Source organism: Dermochelys coriacea, chromosome 16, assembly GCF_009764565.3.
Source record: "Dermochelys coriacea isolate rDerCor1 chromosome 16, rDerCor1.pri.v4, whole genome shotgun sequence".
NCBI lineage: Eukaryota > Metazoa > Chordata > Testudines > Dermochelyidae > Dermochelys > Dermochelys coriacea.
Genome location: NC_050083.1, coordinates 11669570 through 11688871, shown reverse-complemented (window position 1 = coordinate 11688871; position 19302 = coordinate 11669570). Strand labels below are relative to the sequence as shown.

The following is a 19302-nucleotide window of genomic DNA, read 5'->3' as shown; positions in this document are numbered from 1 at the left end:
CCAGTGCCCGGGGTGGGGGAGATGGCCCTATGGAGGCGGTACTTTTGGCCAGACGATCTGGCCCTTTGAAATTTATAAAATACCCTTTCATAGCTGTTAAGTATTCCATCTCTGGTGATGGATTCCATATACACACATTTTGTCCACTGGCACAAAGCAAGGAATGTTTCACACAATGACCCAATGTTTTCTACAATAAAGCCGTCCTTCTTCCCCCTTCCACAAAAGGAGCCCTCAGTGGGCTTGCATAATGGGCTTCTTTGGCATGTGAATTGCACACAGAAGGTGTTATTAAATTAGCACCGGGGAGAAAGTTTTGGGCTTCCAACGGCTGTAGTGGAACCAGAGGAGCAAAGAGGTGAAAGTGAGCCGTGTGCTAATGGCTCCTCTGCTCTTCTTTTCCCCATCTGTTAATACCCAAATCAATTAACCTGAAAATCAACTGACAGGTTGTGATGGTTGTGTTAAGGCTCAGTATGCTCATGGCAAGTACTAATGGTGATGTTCCGCCATGAAAATGTCACATACAAATTAATAGGAGAATGATAACTCTGCTGGAGTTGGGTGTAGCATTGTTTTAGCTGGGTTGGTCTCTAGATAAGTTGGTGAGGTCATATCTTTTTATTGGACCATCTTCTGTTGGTGAGAGAGACAAGCTTTCAAGCTTACACAGATCTGAAGAGCTCTGTGCAGCTTGAAAACTTCTCTTTCACCAGCAGAAGTTGGTCCAATAAAAGATATTAGCCCACCCACCTTGTCTCTCACTTTTCTGTAGGCAGTTTGAACTGTCCTAGAAAATTGAATAGAAAATGTTAGCCCTACTCTTGAATGCTATCAAATTTTCTTTTTTTTAAAAAAAAAAAAAAGTCCTGTAGAAAGAGATTCTCACGGGGATTCCCCACGTGTAAAGAAAACCCAAACTATTACAACTCGTGATTGATTTTCTGTATCCCACAGCACTGTACTGTATGAACAGCTGCTTAGGACATGTTCATGCCTCCTCTCATCTATCTTGGGCTCATTACAGCCTGAAGGCCCTTTTGACTTGGGAAACTCTCCCATTGACAGCAGCAGGAGTCTCATCAAGGTTCATTGTACTGCACAATGTGTGGATCACAGTGTGACATACCTGTATGTCTACACTGGAGTTGGAGATGTAATTTCCAGCTGGGTCACATGTACCGCACCAGTCTGATGGAGCTAGTGTGCTAAGAACCGCAGTGTAGCTGCAGTGGTGTAAGTGATAGGATGGGTTGGCCGCCCCAAGTTTCGGATGGGATCATATTCAGGGCAGCTAACTCACCCCAGTGTGCATGCTGCCATGGCTACGCTTCTATTTTTAGCATGCTGGCTTGATCAGAGCTAGCGTGGGTATGTCTACCCCAGCTTGCAGTTACACCTCTAGCTCCAGTATAGTTATACCCAGTGTCACATCTGAGCCAGCCCGATGTTTTAAGGTTATTTTTCGTAACAAGCCCTTAGCTCCCCATGCCGCTCTCTGCTGTGTGTTGCAGAGGATAGCACATTGCACAAACCACAAGATGAGGGAGATTGTGGTGGTGATGGTGGCGACAGTAGCTGATCAGAAGGATCTCCATTCCCCTCAGCGTACAGGTGCTCTGCAGCTTCAGGACATGGCATGGGGTAGGACCAGGAGGAGAACAGGCATCAGCTGCTTTCTGTAGTATGTTCCCTCTGTGTCCAGGAAGTTTTCCAAGTAGCCAGCTGACAGCCAGAAAAATTGTTCTGGATGGTTGCCCAGCCACCCCTTGGCCCCTGTAACTTCACCCTCTAATGCTGTCAACAAAGGGATCGTGTGGTTGCCATTACCAGTGTGGGCCACGTAGCAACCCAGCTCCTGAATGGAATGATTTGGCCCAGGGAGCTGTTCAGAGATCCTCAGATGCTTCTGCTCTCTCTAAGTGCCTGAGCCCCTGTCATTGATTAAAAGGGGTGGGTGGGAGAGGGGCATCCTTGCCCCCCAAGGAATGATTCGGGGGCAACTCTGCAAAGGTGTGGGGTTTCCTGCGTCCCATATAGCCATTCCCCCTGGGGACTAGAATGCAGCCCTAGTGAACGGAAACCAAATCAAATCAGGTTTTACAGGCCCATCTGGTTCTGGTGCGGGGTTTTCTTTTCTCCAAATGTTTTATCTCATTTACATCCATCCCCCCCACTGGCAATTGCCCTACAGACATTCCACTCCTTTATCTGTCCAGGTCATCTGAGAACAATGTCCACACACAGTAATATTTCTGTGCTCCTCTCCTTCCAACTTGTGCTGTTTCCTTCATGCTAGCCCTGGTGGACCAGGTGATCTAGCCTGTGGAGTGTTCGTTCCCAAGCCATATTCTCCAGCAGCGGTTAGGGTCCTGAGTCTGTGCCACTCCCCTTCTCCGTCAAGGTGACTCCATTTACATCTCTGTGCTCTGCTAGCATACAGTGCCATGGTGCATCAGCCCCAGACTTTTTAAACCTCTGCCATGCTCACGCGCTGTTAGAGACCCAAATTGGGCTGGTAAATGCTCTTGTGCCCTGCAATGGCAAGAATTGTTTTGAATCACTAGGCGGTGTCCGACTTGAGTGCACTGTAAAATCCATGCACCCTGTATAAAGTATGTACTGTCACAGATCCAAATAAAGTCCCAGGCGGGCAGCCATCCTTTGGCACCAGAAATCAAGATTTTCCAACAGGGTCCTCCACTGCATGAACGCCAAGCGCTAAAAACTTGTTGGCTTCCGCGTGGTTAATCATTTGAAATAGTAACCAAGCAATTTATGTTGCTGTGTCTTAATAGTCTCCCCTCCCCAAAATATTCCTGGGTTGCACTCCAAATCCAATTCAGTTCTCACTCTTCAAGTATTTAAACTGTGGGTCTTTTCTTTCAAGCCTTTGGATTTTTTATGGGCACAATTGCTCTGGTAACAGGGCTTTTTTGTGATTTCAGCGTGATTATACCATTGACCTTTGCTTCGAAAAGTGTTCAGCAGTCTTCACTGGACTGGAGCTCTGAAAGGCAGTGTTGTAAGGGCTTTATCCTATAGAAGCAGTGACCAAAGGCAATGCTTTATATTTGCTGAGTGATTTAATCTTATGCATGCAAGACTTGGACCCAGGCCATGTGTAACATGGAGAAAAGTCCTCCTAGAGGAGCACTGATACCAAACTTTTCAAAACTTTTTAAAAATAACTTCCTATCCTGTTATTTTTAATCTAGCAAGTAAAATCCATGGGTGTTGTCCCAAGAACACGACATTTAAGAACAGAGGAGTCCTAGAAAAGAAACTTTGTTTAAAATGAAGCAGGAGTCTGGATGGAAAGTGGTTGCTGGGGAGGAGAATCCTGTTAAAATAAATGTCTGGTCAATATTAAGATGTGAAAATAATAGAGACTGCCCCAGAATCAAGGGAAACTATCCCAGGAGGCTAAATTTGAAACCACTTTAGGAAATGATTCTGTAAACTCTTACTTGTAGGATTACTCACATGAAAGACTGGGCCCTTAATTTGTACTCCATCTCCAAATACTGTCCGGAGTTAAACGCGGTTAGAGTTCAGTTTGATATCAGCAATAGCAAGGGAGAACAACAGATGTGTTTTTCAGCTGAAATTTGAAACGAGGCAGAGATAATCAGCAGAGCAGAGAGCTACAAGTGCCTGTTGTGACTGAGCTATACCCTGTGCAGGAACAAGAGGGATGGGGACAAAATCACCTTTGCACTTACCCTATCTTTGAGCTTTTGGGCTGCTCTAATTTACAAGGAACCATTTCAGAAACTGGGAGTAGCTCCAATATTTCCCCTTTTCCTCTGACCATGAGGCCAGGGGAGTGGGATAGATTCATTATGAAAGGGATTACCTCTACATCAAGGGAAATTTTCTAGGGGCCATATCCACCCAGTTTATGGCCTCTTTGCACTGCTGGAGCAGCATAAAGGAGCCAATTCTTCTTTGCATTATGGCTCCTTTATGCCACTCCAGCAGTGGCCACTGGGATTTAAGAAACCTAAAAACTATACTGCCGAAAGAAGAAGAATTGCAAGGGACCGTTCAAGATGGAAATGCATTCTGCACTTCACCAGGGCTACATCTCAGCCATGTGTCTCTGCTGCTGCATCTCCCTGGTAGCAGAGTTCCTAGTGTTCCTCAGTGTATTGCAACTGTCCCCATGAGATAGGGAAGTGCTGTCATCCCCATTTTATAGTTGGGGAAGTGAAACCCAGAGAGATCGGGTGACTTGCTCAGAGTCACATAGGGAGATTGTGGTGGAATTGAATACAGGGCTCCGAAGTCCCACACTTACCCTCTAACCACAAGACCATCCTTCTTCTAGGGGAGCATGTGTGTGTGGGGGCAGGAGGGTTACTCTTCACCTGCACATAGGTACAACACAGCACAGACATGTTATCCCCCCCAGCCACCTCAGGTCCCCAGTGCATTTGATGATCCAGTTCAAAATTGCTTTAAGCCCTCCCTCGGCTTGCTCCAGTCGCCCTCACAGACTTAGTCTGTCTCCTCCCCCTCCATTTATGCCTGCCCTAGTTAGCACTGGCCTATTCTATCTCCCCCTTCCCACAACTACTGCTGTTCTTGATGAGAGAGCCGCCTTCTGTCCATGCTAATAGTTGTGGGGAGGGCAGAAGAGGCTATGATGTAGCCATGGTGGTGAGTACAGTGGACCTCCGTCTTGAATGGTCCCTTGCAAGTCGTCTTCCTTTGGCAAGAGTCAGTATGGGAGGATTTCGGTTTCTTAAATCCCTCAAAATTGTAGCTTCCAACCACATATGTGGTCAGGCTCATGCTCTATTTCCTTCAACCTCAGCTGTATAAATAAACCTCCTGTAATCTTCTGCACGCTGGACACAACACCACTTGTTGCAATCATCTTGTTCTCAACTGATGCAAGACTGCAACTTGCCAGGACCATAAGTAGCTCCTTGTTTATGACAAGCTCAAACCAAAGTATGTTAAGAATACACCGTAACTTTTGACACTAAAAACTGCTGTTTCCTCTCCTCAGCTGTTTTTAATGGCCATTTTTCTGTTTCATATAACAGAGTTATATCATAATACCAGGGAGAAGAAGGCCATATAAGTACCTTTAAAGTGTGTGTGTGTGTGTGTGTGTGTGTGTGTGTGTGTGTGTGTGTACACCTTGTGATGATAGAACCCCAGGTGTTCTGACTCCTAGCTTTGTGCTTTAACCATCACTGCAAGCTTCCTCTCTGTTCTGTCTCAGATGAGTTCTATCTTATAAATCCAATGTATTTCAGTCAGTTTGTACAATGAAGCTAGTCTAGTTCATGAGTTCTCAACCAGGGAGTCACGACCATTCTGCACTGGTAGATAGGATGAGGTCCCAGCTAGAGGGAAAAGGGAGTCCTGCTATGGCATAGGGCTAGAATGACAGGTCTAGTTGGTTTCACTTTTTCGCGCTATCTGTCTAATCAGTCTCGTTTTCCACAGAGCTGTTAGCTCCATCGCACTGTAGCTCTGTGCTGCAAATGCTGCAGGAGAAATGTTCAAATGCAAATGAAAAATGGTTTCCATTTGCTTTGGGTTTAAAACATCATGAAAAAATTTCAATTAACTTTAGGTTTTGTGAAACCCTGTTTTTATTGTTTTTATTGTCAAAGCTTTTTAAAGTCTACCTCTACCGGCTGCAGTTCCTGATATGGTGTGGAGACTAATGAACCATATTTCTTGCTCTTTTCTGTAATGAGTCCATTAAATGTGTCTGAAATTCATATTTTGAAGATATTTCTTTGTGTAGCCTCTTGGGCTAGATTTGTGGGTTTTCCTTCTGCCTGTGTGTGAAGCTTTGGGTATTTCCTATTTTTGCCAAGCGAACTATCAAGAGAATACTGACGTAGGTTAATTTTTTGAAATGGTGCTGTCCAAAACCACTGTAATCTACAGCATTTAATTAAAAACAATGCATAAATAGTACATCCAGCCATTCTGGGTCTCAGCCTCTGTTAGTGTTAATCGGCTTTTCATAGACATGGTTAGTTGTCTCTTCTTCCCCTGCAAGAACTGTACAGAATAATTGATGTTTGTTTAGGATGGCACAGCAAATGCTGAGATGCTGAATAAAAGGCAGGGAATTAAGAAGCACTGGAATGCGTGTTATACATGGATATGTATATTTTGCCCTTCAATAGCTCCTTCCATATGGAAATCTCAGTGTCTTACATGCATGAATGGATTAATCCTTAGAACTCCCCTCCCCCTCACCCACATACACACACAAGATAAGGCAGTATTATTGTCCCCATTTTATAGGTGGGCAGATAAAGACCCACAGCTGTTCTGAAGCACTCTGTGATCTTTGGCAAGTCAGTTCATCTCTGAGGTTTCCCATCTGTAAAATGGAGACATTTCTTATCCACGGTTGTGAAGTGCTTTTGAGATTTTCAGGTGAAAGGTGCTACATAAATGCTCGTTACTCCAAAGCCTGTTGAGGTCCCTGGAAAGACTCCCATTGCCTTCTGTGGGCTTTGCAGCAGGTTTGTAGTGGCTGAGGTTAAAAGAGAGCCCATTTCTGGTCCCCATTCCAGTTCTGGCCCCTGGGACCATGCTATCATTGCTATAGATGGATGGGCTGGTCCAGAGGAAATGACATTGCCCGTTTCTCAAGGAGAACCTTTTAAAAAGTTCTGAAATACTGGGCTAGCTGGATATGGTGGGGGAATTTTTCTTCATTTTTAGTTTCTAGCCTGGATCAGAACTTCAAACACTGAAATATCCCTGATCTCACAAAATTTCCAATCCGATTTTGTACACTCAAAGAGGTTTGGAGAAACTCTGGTTAAGCATCTGATTTTAGGGGGTCACTAATCTGAACCAAACCCAAACGCCAAACTGTCATCATCTTATTTCATTTGCTGCTACATTACAGTAGTGCCCAAAATGCATTAGATGCTTTCCAGTCACAGAAGAAGACAGTAAGTCAATGAGAGAGCTCTTTCAAAGGGAGGGATGAGTCATTGAGTTGCTGTGATCAGAAAGGGACCATTACCCAACAATAAAATGTGAACTGAAAGCTAATACAGGGTCAAATTCTGTGTGCAGTTACACCCACACAGTGAATTCAATGAGGAGTACAGGTGTTTTGAACTCCAGTAATGCTCCCTTGTGTTTTATATTCCAGCAGGTGCATTTCTGGTGAACATTTGCTGCATGTGCATGACATTGTAAGAGGAACAGATTCCCCCTCTGGGAATGAGAACATTGCACCCATGAGACTGAGAGCAGAAGTTACCGAGTCGTCAAGTAGCTCATGCAGATTTCTTTGCGTTTTTTTTTTTCCTTTGCAGCTTTGGAAAATGCCAGTGTAAAGTTGGGGTAACCGGCTTCAAGTGTGACCAGTGCTGCGATGGATACTACTGGGTCAACCAAACCAGCTGTGAACCATGCCAGTGCAATAACTATTCCAACAGCTGCGATGTCTTAACAGGTACAATACTTCTGACTGCTTAGAGCCAAGTTCTCCTCCGTAACGTTGGTGGGGCTCCATTGACGTCAGCAATGTTGCAGTGGTGAGTGAGTAGTGGTTTGGGTCCTTACCATCTAGGATACATCTACACGGCAAGAAGAAACCTGCGGCACTGAGTCTACAGACTCAGGCTTGTGTGGCTCGATTCTACGGTGCTGAAAATAGCTGCGTAGACATTTGGGCCCCTCCCTAGGTTTCAGAGCTCGGGTCCAGCCCAAGCCGGAACGTCTGCACAGCTATTTTTAGCTCCATAGCTCAAGTCTATAGACCTGGGCTCGGAGACTTGCTGCTGTGGGTTTCTGCTTCCTGTGTAGATGTACCTGTAGTCAACTGTCCCCAATTTCTGCCATTGTATTTAGAGTTTAAAGCCAGAAGGGACCACCAGATCATCTAGTCTGACCTCCTGTGTAACGCAGACCGCTAAATACCACCTAGCCATCTGCACATCAAGCCCAACAGCCAGAATTAGAAGAAAGTATTACAGCCCTCAGAAGACTAATCTCTCCAATCTCATCCCTTTTATTTGCATCTTTCATTTAATTGTACTTATGCATAGGACATAACATTATCTACTTGCACCACAAACTGTCATTTGTATCTGATCCTCTTCCCATTGAAGTTGGTGGGGGCTTTGCCATTCACTTTGACAGCAATACTGAGCCTTTATTATTATGTCTAGGGCTCCAGCTAGGAATCCAGGGCCCCATTGTTCTAGACTCTCTGTACAAACACATAACCAAAAGATGATCCCGACCTGAAAGAGCTTACTTTTTGCTGTACCTTCTATTCACCAAAGCATGCATTATTCAGATGTTGGCTGAATGCAGCCTGTATTGTCACAAATAACATTATGAGCACTTCAGAAACAGGGCATTCATATTTGTTTCTGTTTTTTAATGAATTTGTCTCTTGTGCATTTTGTGTTGGCTTTCCTTGAACATTGTGATACATTTACACACGTTTTCTGTGCTGAAAAAAGTAAATTGCCTTTCTGTGTCCCTTCACACCAGAAACCTGAAGAGAAACAATATCATGTGACTTAACAACCTATCCCAGCTCAGCAACAGAGCTCCAATTTTGAAATTCAAACTTATATTGATGAGCCAAAGAGTAAAATAAAACTCACCAGAATTTTGTCTAGTGAGTTAGAAATAGGCAATGAATTCAAGAAGTTTGCAGCTTGTTTGCCAACAGCTTGTGAACAGAAAGACACAGAATTAATCAAATGAATTATTTGTTTGTAATTATTTGCTCGGTTCTAGTATTACTACATTGTCTGCACGCTTCTAACAAAGACACAGAATCAACTCTCAGCACATAACACCATCATTGCTGTCTACAGAAGAACACATTTAATGGGAAATCCAGCAGATATTAGAAATTTATTCTGTGTGGCCCTGATTCAGGAAAGCACTCACTCTTGTACTTAATTTTAAGTATGTGATTAAGACCCACTGAATTCATGGGACATAAGAACATGTTTCAAGTTAAGGTGTGCTGAAGTGCTTGGCTGAATCAGAGCCTTCATGTGTGTGTTTTAGCTCTTTGATATGAAATTACATACCAAAAAAAGAAAAACAAAAAGCTAGCTAAGCCCTTGATCTTGTGGTCAGTCTATGGAAGCAGAAACCTTTGCCATGAGTGTCAAAGGTCCGTCTTTATAGATCAGATTGCAGAATTGAAGCCTAACCGTGTTACTATTAGTTTAATCTATGGTGGAATGTAGAAAGTTCCTATTCTTTCTTTACTTGTATTTCCTTTTTATTGTTGAAGCAGAAAAACAGATAGTAAATTAGATCTGATTTCTAACAAGTAATGTATGCATGTATCTCTTGATATGAACTAGAGATTGCCCTTTGTTTGACTTTTCCAGCTCTATATAAAAGTGTCTATTCCTTGTCAATGTCAATGTTTCTGTTACATTAATACTGTGTTGAGGGCTCCCTCTCGTGGCTAACTGAAGACCTACATTGTTTTGACAAATCCCAGTTGGATAATGAAACGGAATTTCATATAAAAGATGTTTTCTCACAGTATGTTGTATGGATATAGGTTCATTAGGTTTAATGTGTTAAAGAGAAAGTAGTTAGAGCAGGCAGACTGGAAGTAAAGAATCCTGGGCATTATTCTTGCACATACTGCCTTGTATAAGTCACTTCACCTCTCTCGTGTCTGACTGTATTCATCTGTAAAATAAGTGTACCAACACCTATCTACCTGAGGAGCCACCACGCTGAGTTAATGCTTGAAAGGAGCAATCAGAATGGAAACTGTTCTGAAATATTAATGCTTTCCACAGAGAAGAAAGTGATCCCTAGTTCAAAACCTTTAGGATGCTTCGCACGATTGATTGACCTATTGGTCCATTGGCAACACAGCCAGTTGGAGTATTGCAGAGGAAGATGCTTGCAACTCCTGCTGATGGGAAAGGATGTGGTCATGAAATGAGGAGGTCTGCACAGAAAATGTGTGCAGTTATTCCAGATTTAGGGCAGCATAACCGACAGCAGAGTCTAATCAAGTGTCGTAAAGCTGATGAGGTGAGACCACCTCTTGTAGTTGACTATCCATGATTCATTCAACCCTTGGTCTCCATAGTGAGATTGCCAACAGAGGTTGCAATTAGGGGGTGGTGGTTTCCATCGGGTGGACATCTCTCCCACAGAGACCACCAGCTCATGTCATACAGGCCACTACACAAGAAGCAAATATTGACTGGAAGATTGAGTTATGGAACACTGCAAGCATCCTTAGTCACAGACAGCCTCTGCCATATGTGTGAATCAGCTGGTTCCAAAAAGCAATAACCAGCCCGTTATTCATTCTCCCATTAATCAGAGGATCAAATACTAGGACAAATTGTATTTGCTTGGAGACTCCCAGTCCCCAGGGTCACTGGTGCACCAGCAAAGAAAGACAAAGAGTAATGTAATGTATGTGGACTTGCATGCTGCTTGAACAGCCTTGATTGATGTGATAAGGAACTATATTTTGTTTAAACTATATCTAAACATGAACCTGATGGGGATTTTTATATGCCTGGTTGCTGTTGATACTAGCATTTTGTCCCCCCAGAACACTGACAACTTAGCTCAGCGAGTGTTCGCTCTGTAACTATGCTGCTCTGCGCCATCCTGGTTTGTGGAGAGGCTGCTTTTACCTTTCAGAGGCTTGTACTTGGGATTTAATTAAATAAGCTTCCCCTGGGTCACCTCCACTGCTCAGTAAGATGCTTCTTGAAGCAGATGATGATCCTGTTGATGGATGAGCTTTTGATAGGGGTTGCATTTATATAGCTAGCAGGATTTGCTCCCTTTGTTTGCAGTAACATCAAATTGAATTTGACAAAGGACTAGATCATGCCACGAGGGCACAGCCTCTAGTAAGAGGCAATGTGTTGCTTTGCTGTTCCAGGAGCACCCTAGAGAAGGAATTTTGTCTCAGGAATCCCCAATTCCTTCTCTGCTCCCCCAGCCTTTCTCAAGGGAGTTAATACTTTGTTGCTGGCCTGTACCAGCAGCAAATCCTCCCATATGGCCCTGGCTCAGCTCTCCTGGTCAGTGCATTGGGAATGGAGCCAAACTCCAGGGGCTGCAGCCATCTGCTACGAACGCAGGGATAGTAGGTGCACAGCTCCTCTTCACCCCATACACTCAAACCCAAGGTTCAGGTAACCTGCGCAGGGAAGTTCTTACTCCTCCTTATGTCCTCGTGTGGATTGCAGCCTGCATTGCACGCCAATCTCCAAAACTTGAGAACAGTGCTACTGGCATTAGGAGTGAGCCTGGTGTCGGTGAATTTTGATTGACAGAGAGGTCAGACACAGATGCAACATAGACTTAAACAGTGACATTACAGTGATGGAAGAAGTGTACAGCAAAAATCAAGAGAGCTGTCCTCGACATCCCCAGGGTGATCTTTACAGGGCCTTAACCCATCATTCGGACTGTTACAGGTATTTCAAAGGCACCAAAAATCACTGGGGCTAGTTTTGTGAGTGAGGCTTGGCAGGGTGACGCCCTTACCACGACTGAGACAGGTTATTTCTCCTGGAGGATTGTTTGATTTTAATTGCATGAATTTATTAGTATACGTAGACTTACATTTTCAAAAGTTTCGAGTGATTTTGGGTGCTTGTTTTTGACTGTCTAACTGGGGGCGAGGGATGACTGGTGGTCAGAAAGTATTGAGGTGCCCCAAATCAGATCCTCTGAATGTGTCTGAGAACTAGCGCCTAACAAAAGGGGCATCCAAAATCATTAGTTACATGTGAATGTTTAGGCTGCGCAATATAGATCTCTGCGTGCGTGTGTATGTGTCTGTCTCTGTCTCGATATAGATATTTAAAAATACCCTTGATAAAATGTTCTACTGTTGCTAAATGAATCGTCTGTTGTTTTTGTTGATTTCTCTTAGGCACCTGTTTCAACTGCCAAGGAAATACAGAAGGAAGCCACTGTGAAAAATGTAAGGTGGGCTTCTTTAGAAGCATCCTCCCAAGCCACGAATGTAACCGCTGCCCTTGTTCAACAGTGGCATCTAGCGGCAGTTGCCAAATAAGTAAGGCTCTTTTTGTATGCTAGTGAAAGCAACTTCTTTCAATGTATTTCACAGCTAAATTGTACTCTGAGCTGATTATCCTAGTGCGCCAGTTTGTAAGCTTTGTCTTTGAATCCCTCTTTCATGGGAACTGGAGTGTGTTATTGGAAGTGACACATGACATTTAGGAGTGTAGTATTTATTGACAGTATTCTTGGAGTATTTAGGATGCTTCTTGTGAGAGCAACAGTGTAGCAGAAACCATTGCAAAAATCTCCCTTGCTGCAGGCATTTGCTGTTACTTGTTACCGTGGTTATCCTTGTGGTTTCCACTGCTCGTTTTAAGTGTCTTTATGGTTTTGCCGACAAAAAGACATAGATACGGTGGAGAGCTAGTCTTTGTTATCAGCAGTGGTTGAAATTCATCCTTCTGCAGAAAGTTAGCAACAGGCCTGTGCAACCCTTAATTCCTATTTAAGTGGAACTGAAGCAGTGCATAGGCAACATGCTGGCCCTTTGCACAGGGGTAAATTTCACGCAATGTACACAGAAAATAGACCTGCCCCAAATAATCTGTGCTCTTTGCTTGGCTGCAGGGCATGTGAAGATGTCTGTGCCTATTAGTTTTTGCAGTGTTGCTTTGAGCTCTTGTCATCTCATTACTAGAGAGATAGCAAAGTGGGGGATGGGATGAAATTAATCAGGGGGGGAAATTTAAGCTTCCGTCCCTGGCTATGGAAGAGACTTCCCAGAGAAGAGAGACGGAAGCCCCGTTGCTTGGGTTTTTCAAATTAATTTGGACAAAACATACCATTGGGATCACTAGTGGGGAGATGGTCTAGAGTAGTTTTTCCCAAACTTAGTAAGGTTGGTCCCTTATTTGAAGACTGAATTTTTGTGATGCCCTTACATTTGCTATAAAAGCAAGAATAAGGAAATGTATTAATGATAACAAGGCTAGGCCTATGTCATTTGTGTGCTCTTTCAAGAGGTTGGTGGCGAATACTTGAGTTCTAAGGCAAATGGTGTGAGGGGGAGTAACCTTAGCTTTAGGTTGTAATAAAATTTTCTATGCACTGTGATTCCTTCCCCTACCATCCTTACTTCCCCAGGTCGAGATGATCTAAAAAGTTCTTGTCCATCCATAACTTCCATGATGCAGTCCCAATTGGCCAGATGCTCCCGCAATCCATCACTCAAGACAGAGGTGTCCCGAAGTAGTAGTAATCTCAGATTGTCTGGAAATATGCTAACTATGCTCTGTGACTGGGCACCAAGATTTAGAAACCTAAACATGTTTTTTTATTTTTATGGGGCAGCATAGATATACAGGGCTTAACAGAGAAGTCTCTGCTGCAAAGCACTTACATTTTAAAGGCTTGAGCATTCATCTTTTACATGAGCAATCTTCCATTGACCTTTAGAACCTGAGCACAGATTAGTGTGGTGCAGAGCAAACATGCAAGTGGTACAAGGAACATCCTTTCACGGGGCTCGTTCAGTGATATTTGTATGGGCTCTCTTTTTTTCAGAACCTGGTCAACACATCCCAACGTGTGACAGATGCAAAGCTGGATACACTGGCCCGAACTGCGACCAGTGTGACAATGGCTATTACAATTCTGACAGCATTTGCATTAAATGTAAATGTAATGGGAATGTAGACCCAGACCAGTCACCCAAGGTGTGCAAGCCAGACACAGGGGAATGTATTGGCTGCCTCTACGACACGGCCGGGTTCCATTGCGAGGAGTGTCAGGAAGGTTATGTCAGAGACCCAGAGGGAGCCAATTGCACCAAGAAAGGTAAACCCTTCTCCTTGAATCAGTGTCCGTATTTCCTAAACAGATCAGACACACACAAGCTTCCTGGGGTGTGGAAGGAATATTGGGTATATTTATTCCTGGAGGGATTTGCTGTTGAAGATTAAGCAGCTTTAGTGTCTTCCAAGGTGGACATGGGAACTCATTCCTTTAAAAGGGCCAGTCCAAGGGGGAAGCTGGAAGAAAGTTTCTCCTGTAGCCATTATAATGTTTTCTCAAGCTTCGTTTTCAGTTACCAAGAGCCTGTCTGAACATTGTCTACATTGAAAGGAGCAGCGGCAATGTTTCTGATGCACGGCTAATCTTCGGCATTCTGGAAATGGCTCTTGACAGACAGTTCTCTCTACAGCTTGAGACAGCAGGCTGTGGGAGGGCAGAATCTTCTAGGTTTCAGCACAGAAAATTATTTAATAAAGTTCCTTTCCTGCAGTGAACTTTTGTGTGAGTTTTCATGCGTGTTTGTGCGCATTCCTGTATAAAAAGAGATACTAATATATTCATCTTGTGTTATACAGAAGATAATCTAATGATCCTTCTGACTCTAAAATCCATGAATTGAAGATTCACCTAGGTATTCGGTAATTCATCTGTTCGCCAAAACTGTGGCAGGCAATATCATGAAATAAACTGAAACAAAAGATTATGTATAATTCAGTTTGTATCCTGATTTCTGGAGCTGGATGCAAACTTTTAACCCCCTGGTGAGTTGCGTTATTTGACTACATTCAGTAGCACTTCTCACATCAGTAAGGATTTACAGGATTGGCACCTTATAAAGGCTTTTTATCATAACACGTAGTGCTTTAAAGTGCTGTGCATGCCTTAATCAACCGCTAAGAACAACTCTGAAGTATTATCACCTCTGCTCTGTAGCTGGGAAACTAAGGCACAGAGTGGTTAGCAACTTGACCAAAGCCACACAACAAATCCAGTGGCAGAACAGGGATGTGAACTCACTATTGCCTGATTTTTGAGGCCTCTTATCAGTCCTCATCCTCATTGCATCTAATACTCTCAGGTGTGCGATGGCAATGAAGAAGCTACCTTATAACTGTATAGCCCTGAATAAAATGGTAGAAAGTTCTTCTCCCATAGTTCTTCTCCCAGTGTTTGTCAGTAAGATACTCCACTAGATAGACTGCAGGCTCCTTGCATGTGTGGTTGTACATAGGAAGGAGAGCGCAGAATTCCAAAACGTATCAGGACCAAATTTATCCCTGCCATTCCAAGAGATTTAGTTCAAAGGCATTACAGTAGGGAGCTAATGTGACCTTCATTCTCTTACTGATCCCTGAACGGACACACTGCAAGATTTTCTGTGAGGGGAAGAGAGATGATTAGTAAACAAGTTTAATATTCATGTGCTGTAATTTTATGTATGGCTGTCTCTGCAGGGTTGCAGATAGAAATTTCACACTGGTCCATCCGTTCTAATGCATTGGTTTTGTGTTAAAGGGACTGAGTGACCTTGTTCCATAGTAACACACATGCCTTTGCCTTTGAATGACCCTTTCCAGCCTGCACCTCTCCTGCCACTTTAATGACATGGTGAGATAGCTGATAACTGACTTGGGAAAATACTGCCCTCCTGTCTCACATGCAGCTGAGGCAGCTCTCATGTTTCCTTGACACCTGTTTTCCTTTCCATGTTAATATTTAAAAGATCTGCATTTTTGTTCCCTGTTTGCTGAATGGTGCTCGACCATGAGCGGAGATGCTGGAGGCACTGCATGCTAGCAGATTTTAGGGCCAAGATTTTCAGAAGTGACTAGTGAATTTGGAGGTTTCAATTTTGGGCAGCCCAACTTGAGGCAATTAAAAGGGGTCTAATTTTCAGGGGGTGGATGCTCAGCATGCCCTTTTAAGGAGTCCTAGTTGGATACTGAGAAAACTGGAGCACCAAAAATAATTAGCCACTCATGAAATCTGATCCTTTATATTTGCTTAGTCACAAGAGCAGACTAAGGCAGGATCCTTGAAGCACCTGGGATTTGGGCCATGATCTTCTGAGCTCCTTTAATTTGGATCCATGAAGTACTGGGCTCAGGGATCAGCGACTAGTGGTGTGAACGCAGCAGCTGACATCACAGATCTGTCTGCTCAAGTACTGCAGCAAACTTTTGTGGATGAAGGCTCCATTTCACCATAATAATTCATCTCACAGAGCTATACTAGCTTCCTCCTTCTCTTGATTTCATATAATTAAATGTTGTTGGAATATTCTAGTGGAAATGGCACTGACTGCTATAGGGAAGACTGAATAAGTGTGTTCATTCTAACCCTGCCTATTTTCAGTTGCTTGGGGTCGTAGGCTCCAATCCTGCATAGCTGAAGTCACTGGGAATTTTACCACTCGCTTCAATGGGAGCAAGATGGGGCCCTGAGAACTTATAAATCCGACAGCGTGCATTTTCCAAACAGCATGCACATTCATAACAATGCCATCAACACCACAGTCTAATTAAACCACTAGTGAGACAAAGCTAAGGTTGAGTGATGGTAGAAATTGGTCTGGGTGAGAGCCAATGGTCATTTATTATATGATGGAGAGGAGCTGGGTGGATACCTTCACTGTGCATGTCTAGAGTGTCTAATGGCTAGCATATATTTTAATGTGTATATGATAAGGAAGCTTAAAGCTAGTCAATTAGGTTGTGTCAACAACGTTTTAACCTTAACTGTCTTCTAACTAGACTGTTTTGTGTGGGAACCTTATTGGAGGTTGACCTTTAATAACTTGTAATAGCTTTTTATTAAGGACTTTATTCAGTGGCTCAATACTGCAGTGGTTGGTGGTATAAAAATACCTAAGATAGACAGGACCAAATTCTCTTCTTAATTACATTCAAGCAATCACATTAAAATGGATGGAGTGGGATGGATGTAGCTGAGAGCAGGACTTAGTCCATGGAGCAGAAACATTCTAAATCCTCTGTCTAGTTGTAACATGTTCTGGTTAGGGATCTTTCCACCTCTAAATCCATCCCTGGGCTTTAAAGTATAATCACTCTCCTACTGCTGGCACTTAGGGGCTGATCATCCCCAACTCCTGTTGCCTGTATCAAATTAGCTTTTCAGAGGCGATTCTCCTCCTCACTAGTATCCAATCCTAGACTAGATTCTCCCCCTACTAGTAAAAGATCTCTTCAGAAAACCTTTTGTATGGGTGAAAACCTGGCTCCACTGAATGGGAAAAACTACCTCCGACTTTGTAGAGCCAACATTTCACCCAATGAGTTGCACTTGCATTCATCATGAGTGATCGAGGTCTGGTGGACCAGATTTTCAAGAGCAGAGCACCCACAATCTGGGCCAGATTTTCTAAAGAGCGCAGCTCCTATTTGGGGACCTAAACAAGGAGGAGGTTTTCAAAAGTATTCAGCACCCAGCAGCTCCCATTGTGATGCTTATGATCGGAGTTTCAAAAGAACTCAGCCCTCAATGCGCTGAGCTATCTTGAAAATCTGGCCAAATACTTTGATGTATAAATGGGACCTGAACAATTCTGACTTTAAAATTTTAGTTTGTTGCACTCATACTAACAGTGATGAAAAGGCAGAGCCATTTATTTCCTGTTCTCCAGTCATGGCTCACCATGTATTTTATTGTTCGTATATGTATTTATTTATGTATCTTTTTTGCATTTGTAGAAGTCATTCCTGGTCCTGAACCTAGAGGGTTTATAACTGCTGCTCCCAACACCAGCCGGCCAACTTCATTTTCAACTACCGTGATAAACAGTACGTTAGCGCCAACAACTGTGCAGACTATATTTCCTATCAACTCCTCTGACAATAGTACCTCTGCATTAGCAGACGTCTCCTGGACTCAATTTAACATAATTATTTTGACAGTTATCATCATTGTTGTGATCCTGTTGATGGGATTTGTGGGTGCTGTCTACATGTACCGTGAATATCAAAACAGAAAACTTAATGCTCCTTTTTGGACCATTGAGCTCAAGGAGGACAACATTAGTTTTAGCAGCTACCATGACAGCATACCCAACGCTGATGTTTCAGGCTTACTGGAGGATGACGGAAATGAAGTGGCACCAAATGGACAGTTGACGCTGACAACTCCCATGCATAACTATAAAGCTTAAAACAAGAGTCATTCCAGCTTTTCCAAAGTCGGCTTAAAAAAATTACAGTCCTCGTTGAATGGGTATCGAAATCTGTACCAAGGCTCCAAGCAAAGGAATTTTCTACCCACGTACTCTTTTACGTCAGGCATGGTGTAGCTTGCTGTTGAGCAGGAAAGGAGTGTAGTGCACATGAATTTCAGGTAAAATTACGAAATGCATTCAGTGTATTGTTTTCCATGACGATCCATAGAATTCATTGCTAAGGACTTTCCATGAAATTATGCTGACTTTAAAGTATATTTTTATATGAAAAGATGGGGGGGGTAGTAACCAATGCCCCTGATTAATCAAAAGCTACTTTGACTTCCAGCCAAGCTAAGGCCTACACCAGTAGCCTATATTTTGAAAAGCAGCCTGTTTAATTAACAGCAGGTTTTCAGAAGATAGACTTTTGTAAAGACTTCATTTTATTTCCTGGTATGAATTTGTGTTTTTATATATAAAAAGGGAAATCCTGTTCATTTCACTGTACTGCTAAGTGACTTCTAAATGAGTAAATGTTACACACATACTAAAGTCACCATGTTCAGTTTTCCAACAATTTGGGGAGCAGAAACAATCAATCATGAAAATTTTGGGGGGGTGGGCAATCACTCTTTTCCCTTTCTGAGTTCTCATACAAAGTGACGATACTATTAAAACACGGAAATCCATTTTCAGTAGAAGGAGTTAATGAACTTGTATACATACTGTACAAGGGAAGACGACAAGACATCTCAGGGTCACGTGTACAAATAAAAGCTAGGCTTAATATCCTACCCTGACAGAAATGGTGTGTTCTGTACATAAAATGTAATATATCATCTCTCCATTGTATTTATAATTATTTGTTAAAAAAAATCATGAGTCATATTTTATCATCTAGATTTTATCTGTACAGCGGTTAGTGGCATTGTAAAAAATATGGGAATTGTTTAACATTGTGTAAATCAGATGGTAATATTGCTGGAGCTGGGACTCTGGCAAACACCCATCATTTAAAGTTCTTCTTCTGATTTCACTGAAATTTTTTTAAAGTTGTCTGTTTCCTACTCGTTATCTGTAACAGTTGAAACTCCCTGGCTCCTTTAAAGGTATGGACCGTAGTATCACGAATAGAGACTAGTCAGTTTTCAGAGATGAGGTGTAACATTTGGTAATTTGCTGTGAAATGCCCACACAAAAGGCAAACATGCTGTTATAAATACATAATTATTTATGGCTTGATCTGAAAACCATGATGAACATGTGCTGTTGTTGTTCACATGCATAATTCCTTTGAAGTCCACGAGACTGCTCGTGTGAATAAAGACTGC

At 42.8% G+C, this 19302-nt stretch overlaps 1 protein-coding gene across 1 annotated transcript in view; it reads left to right on the top strand.

Moving 5' to 3' along the window:
• The window catches only part of MEGF9 (multiple EGF like domains 9), a 78351-nt gene extending 59513 nt beyond the window's left edge, over nt 1-18838 (top strand). The window contains exons 3-6 of the mRNA XM_038375005.2: nt 7320-7459; nt 11915-12058; nt 13570-13842; nt 17511-18838. Coding sequence (XP_038230933.1) covers nt 7320-7459; nt 11915-12058; nt 13570-13842; nt 17511-17965 — 1012 coding nt within the window. The 3' untranslated portion in view covers nt 17966-18838. The remainder of the gene's footprint in view (nt 1-7319; nt 7460-11914; nt 12059-13569; nt 13843-17510) is intronic.
• Nucleotides 18839-19302: the final 464 nt, after the last annotated feature.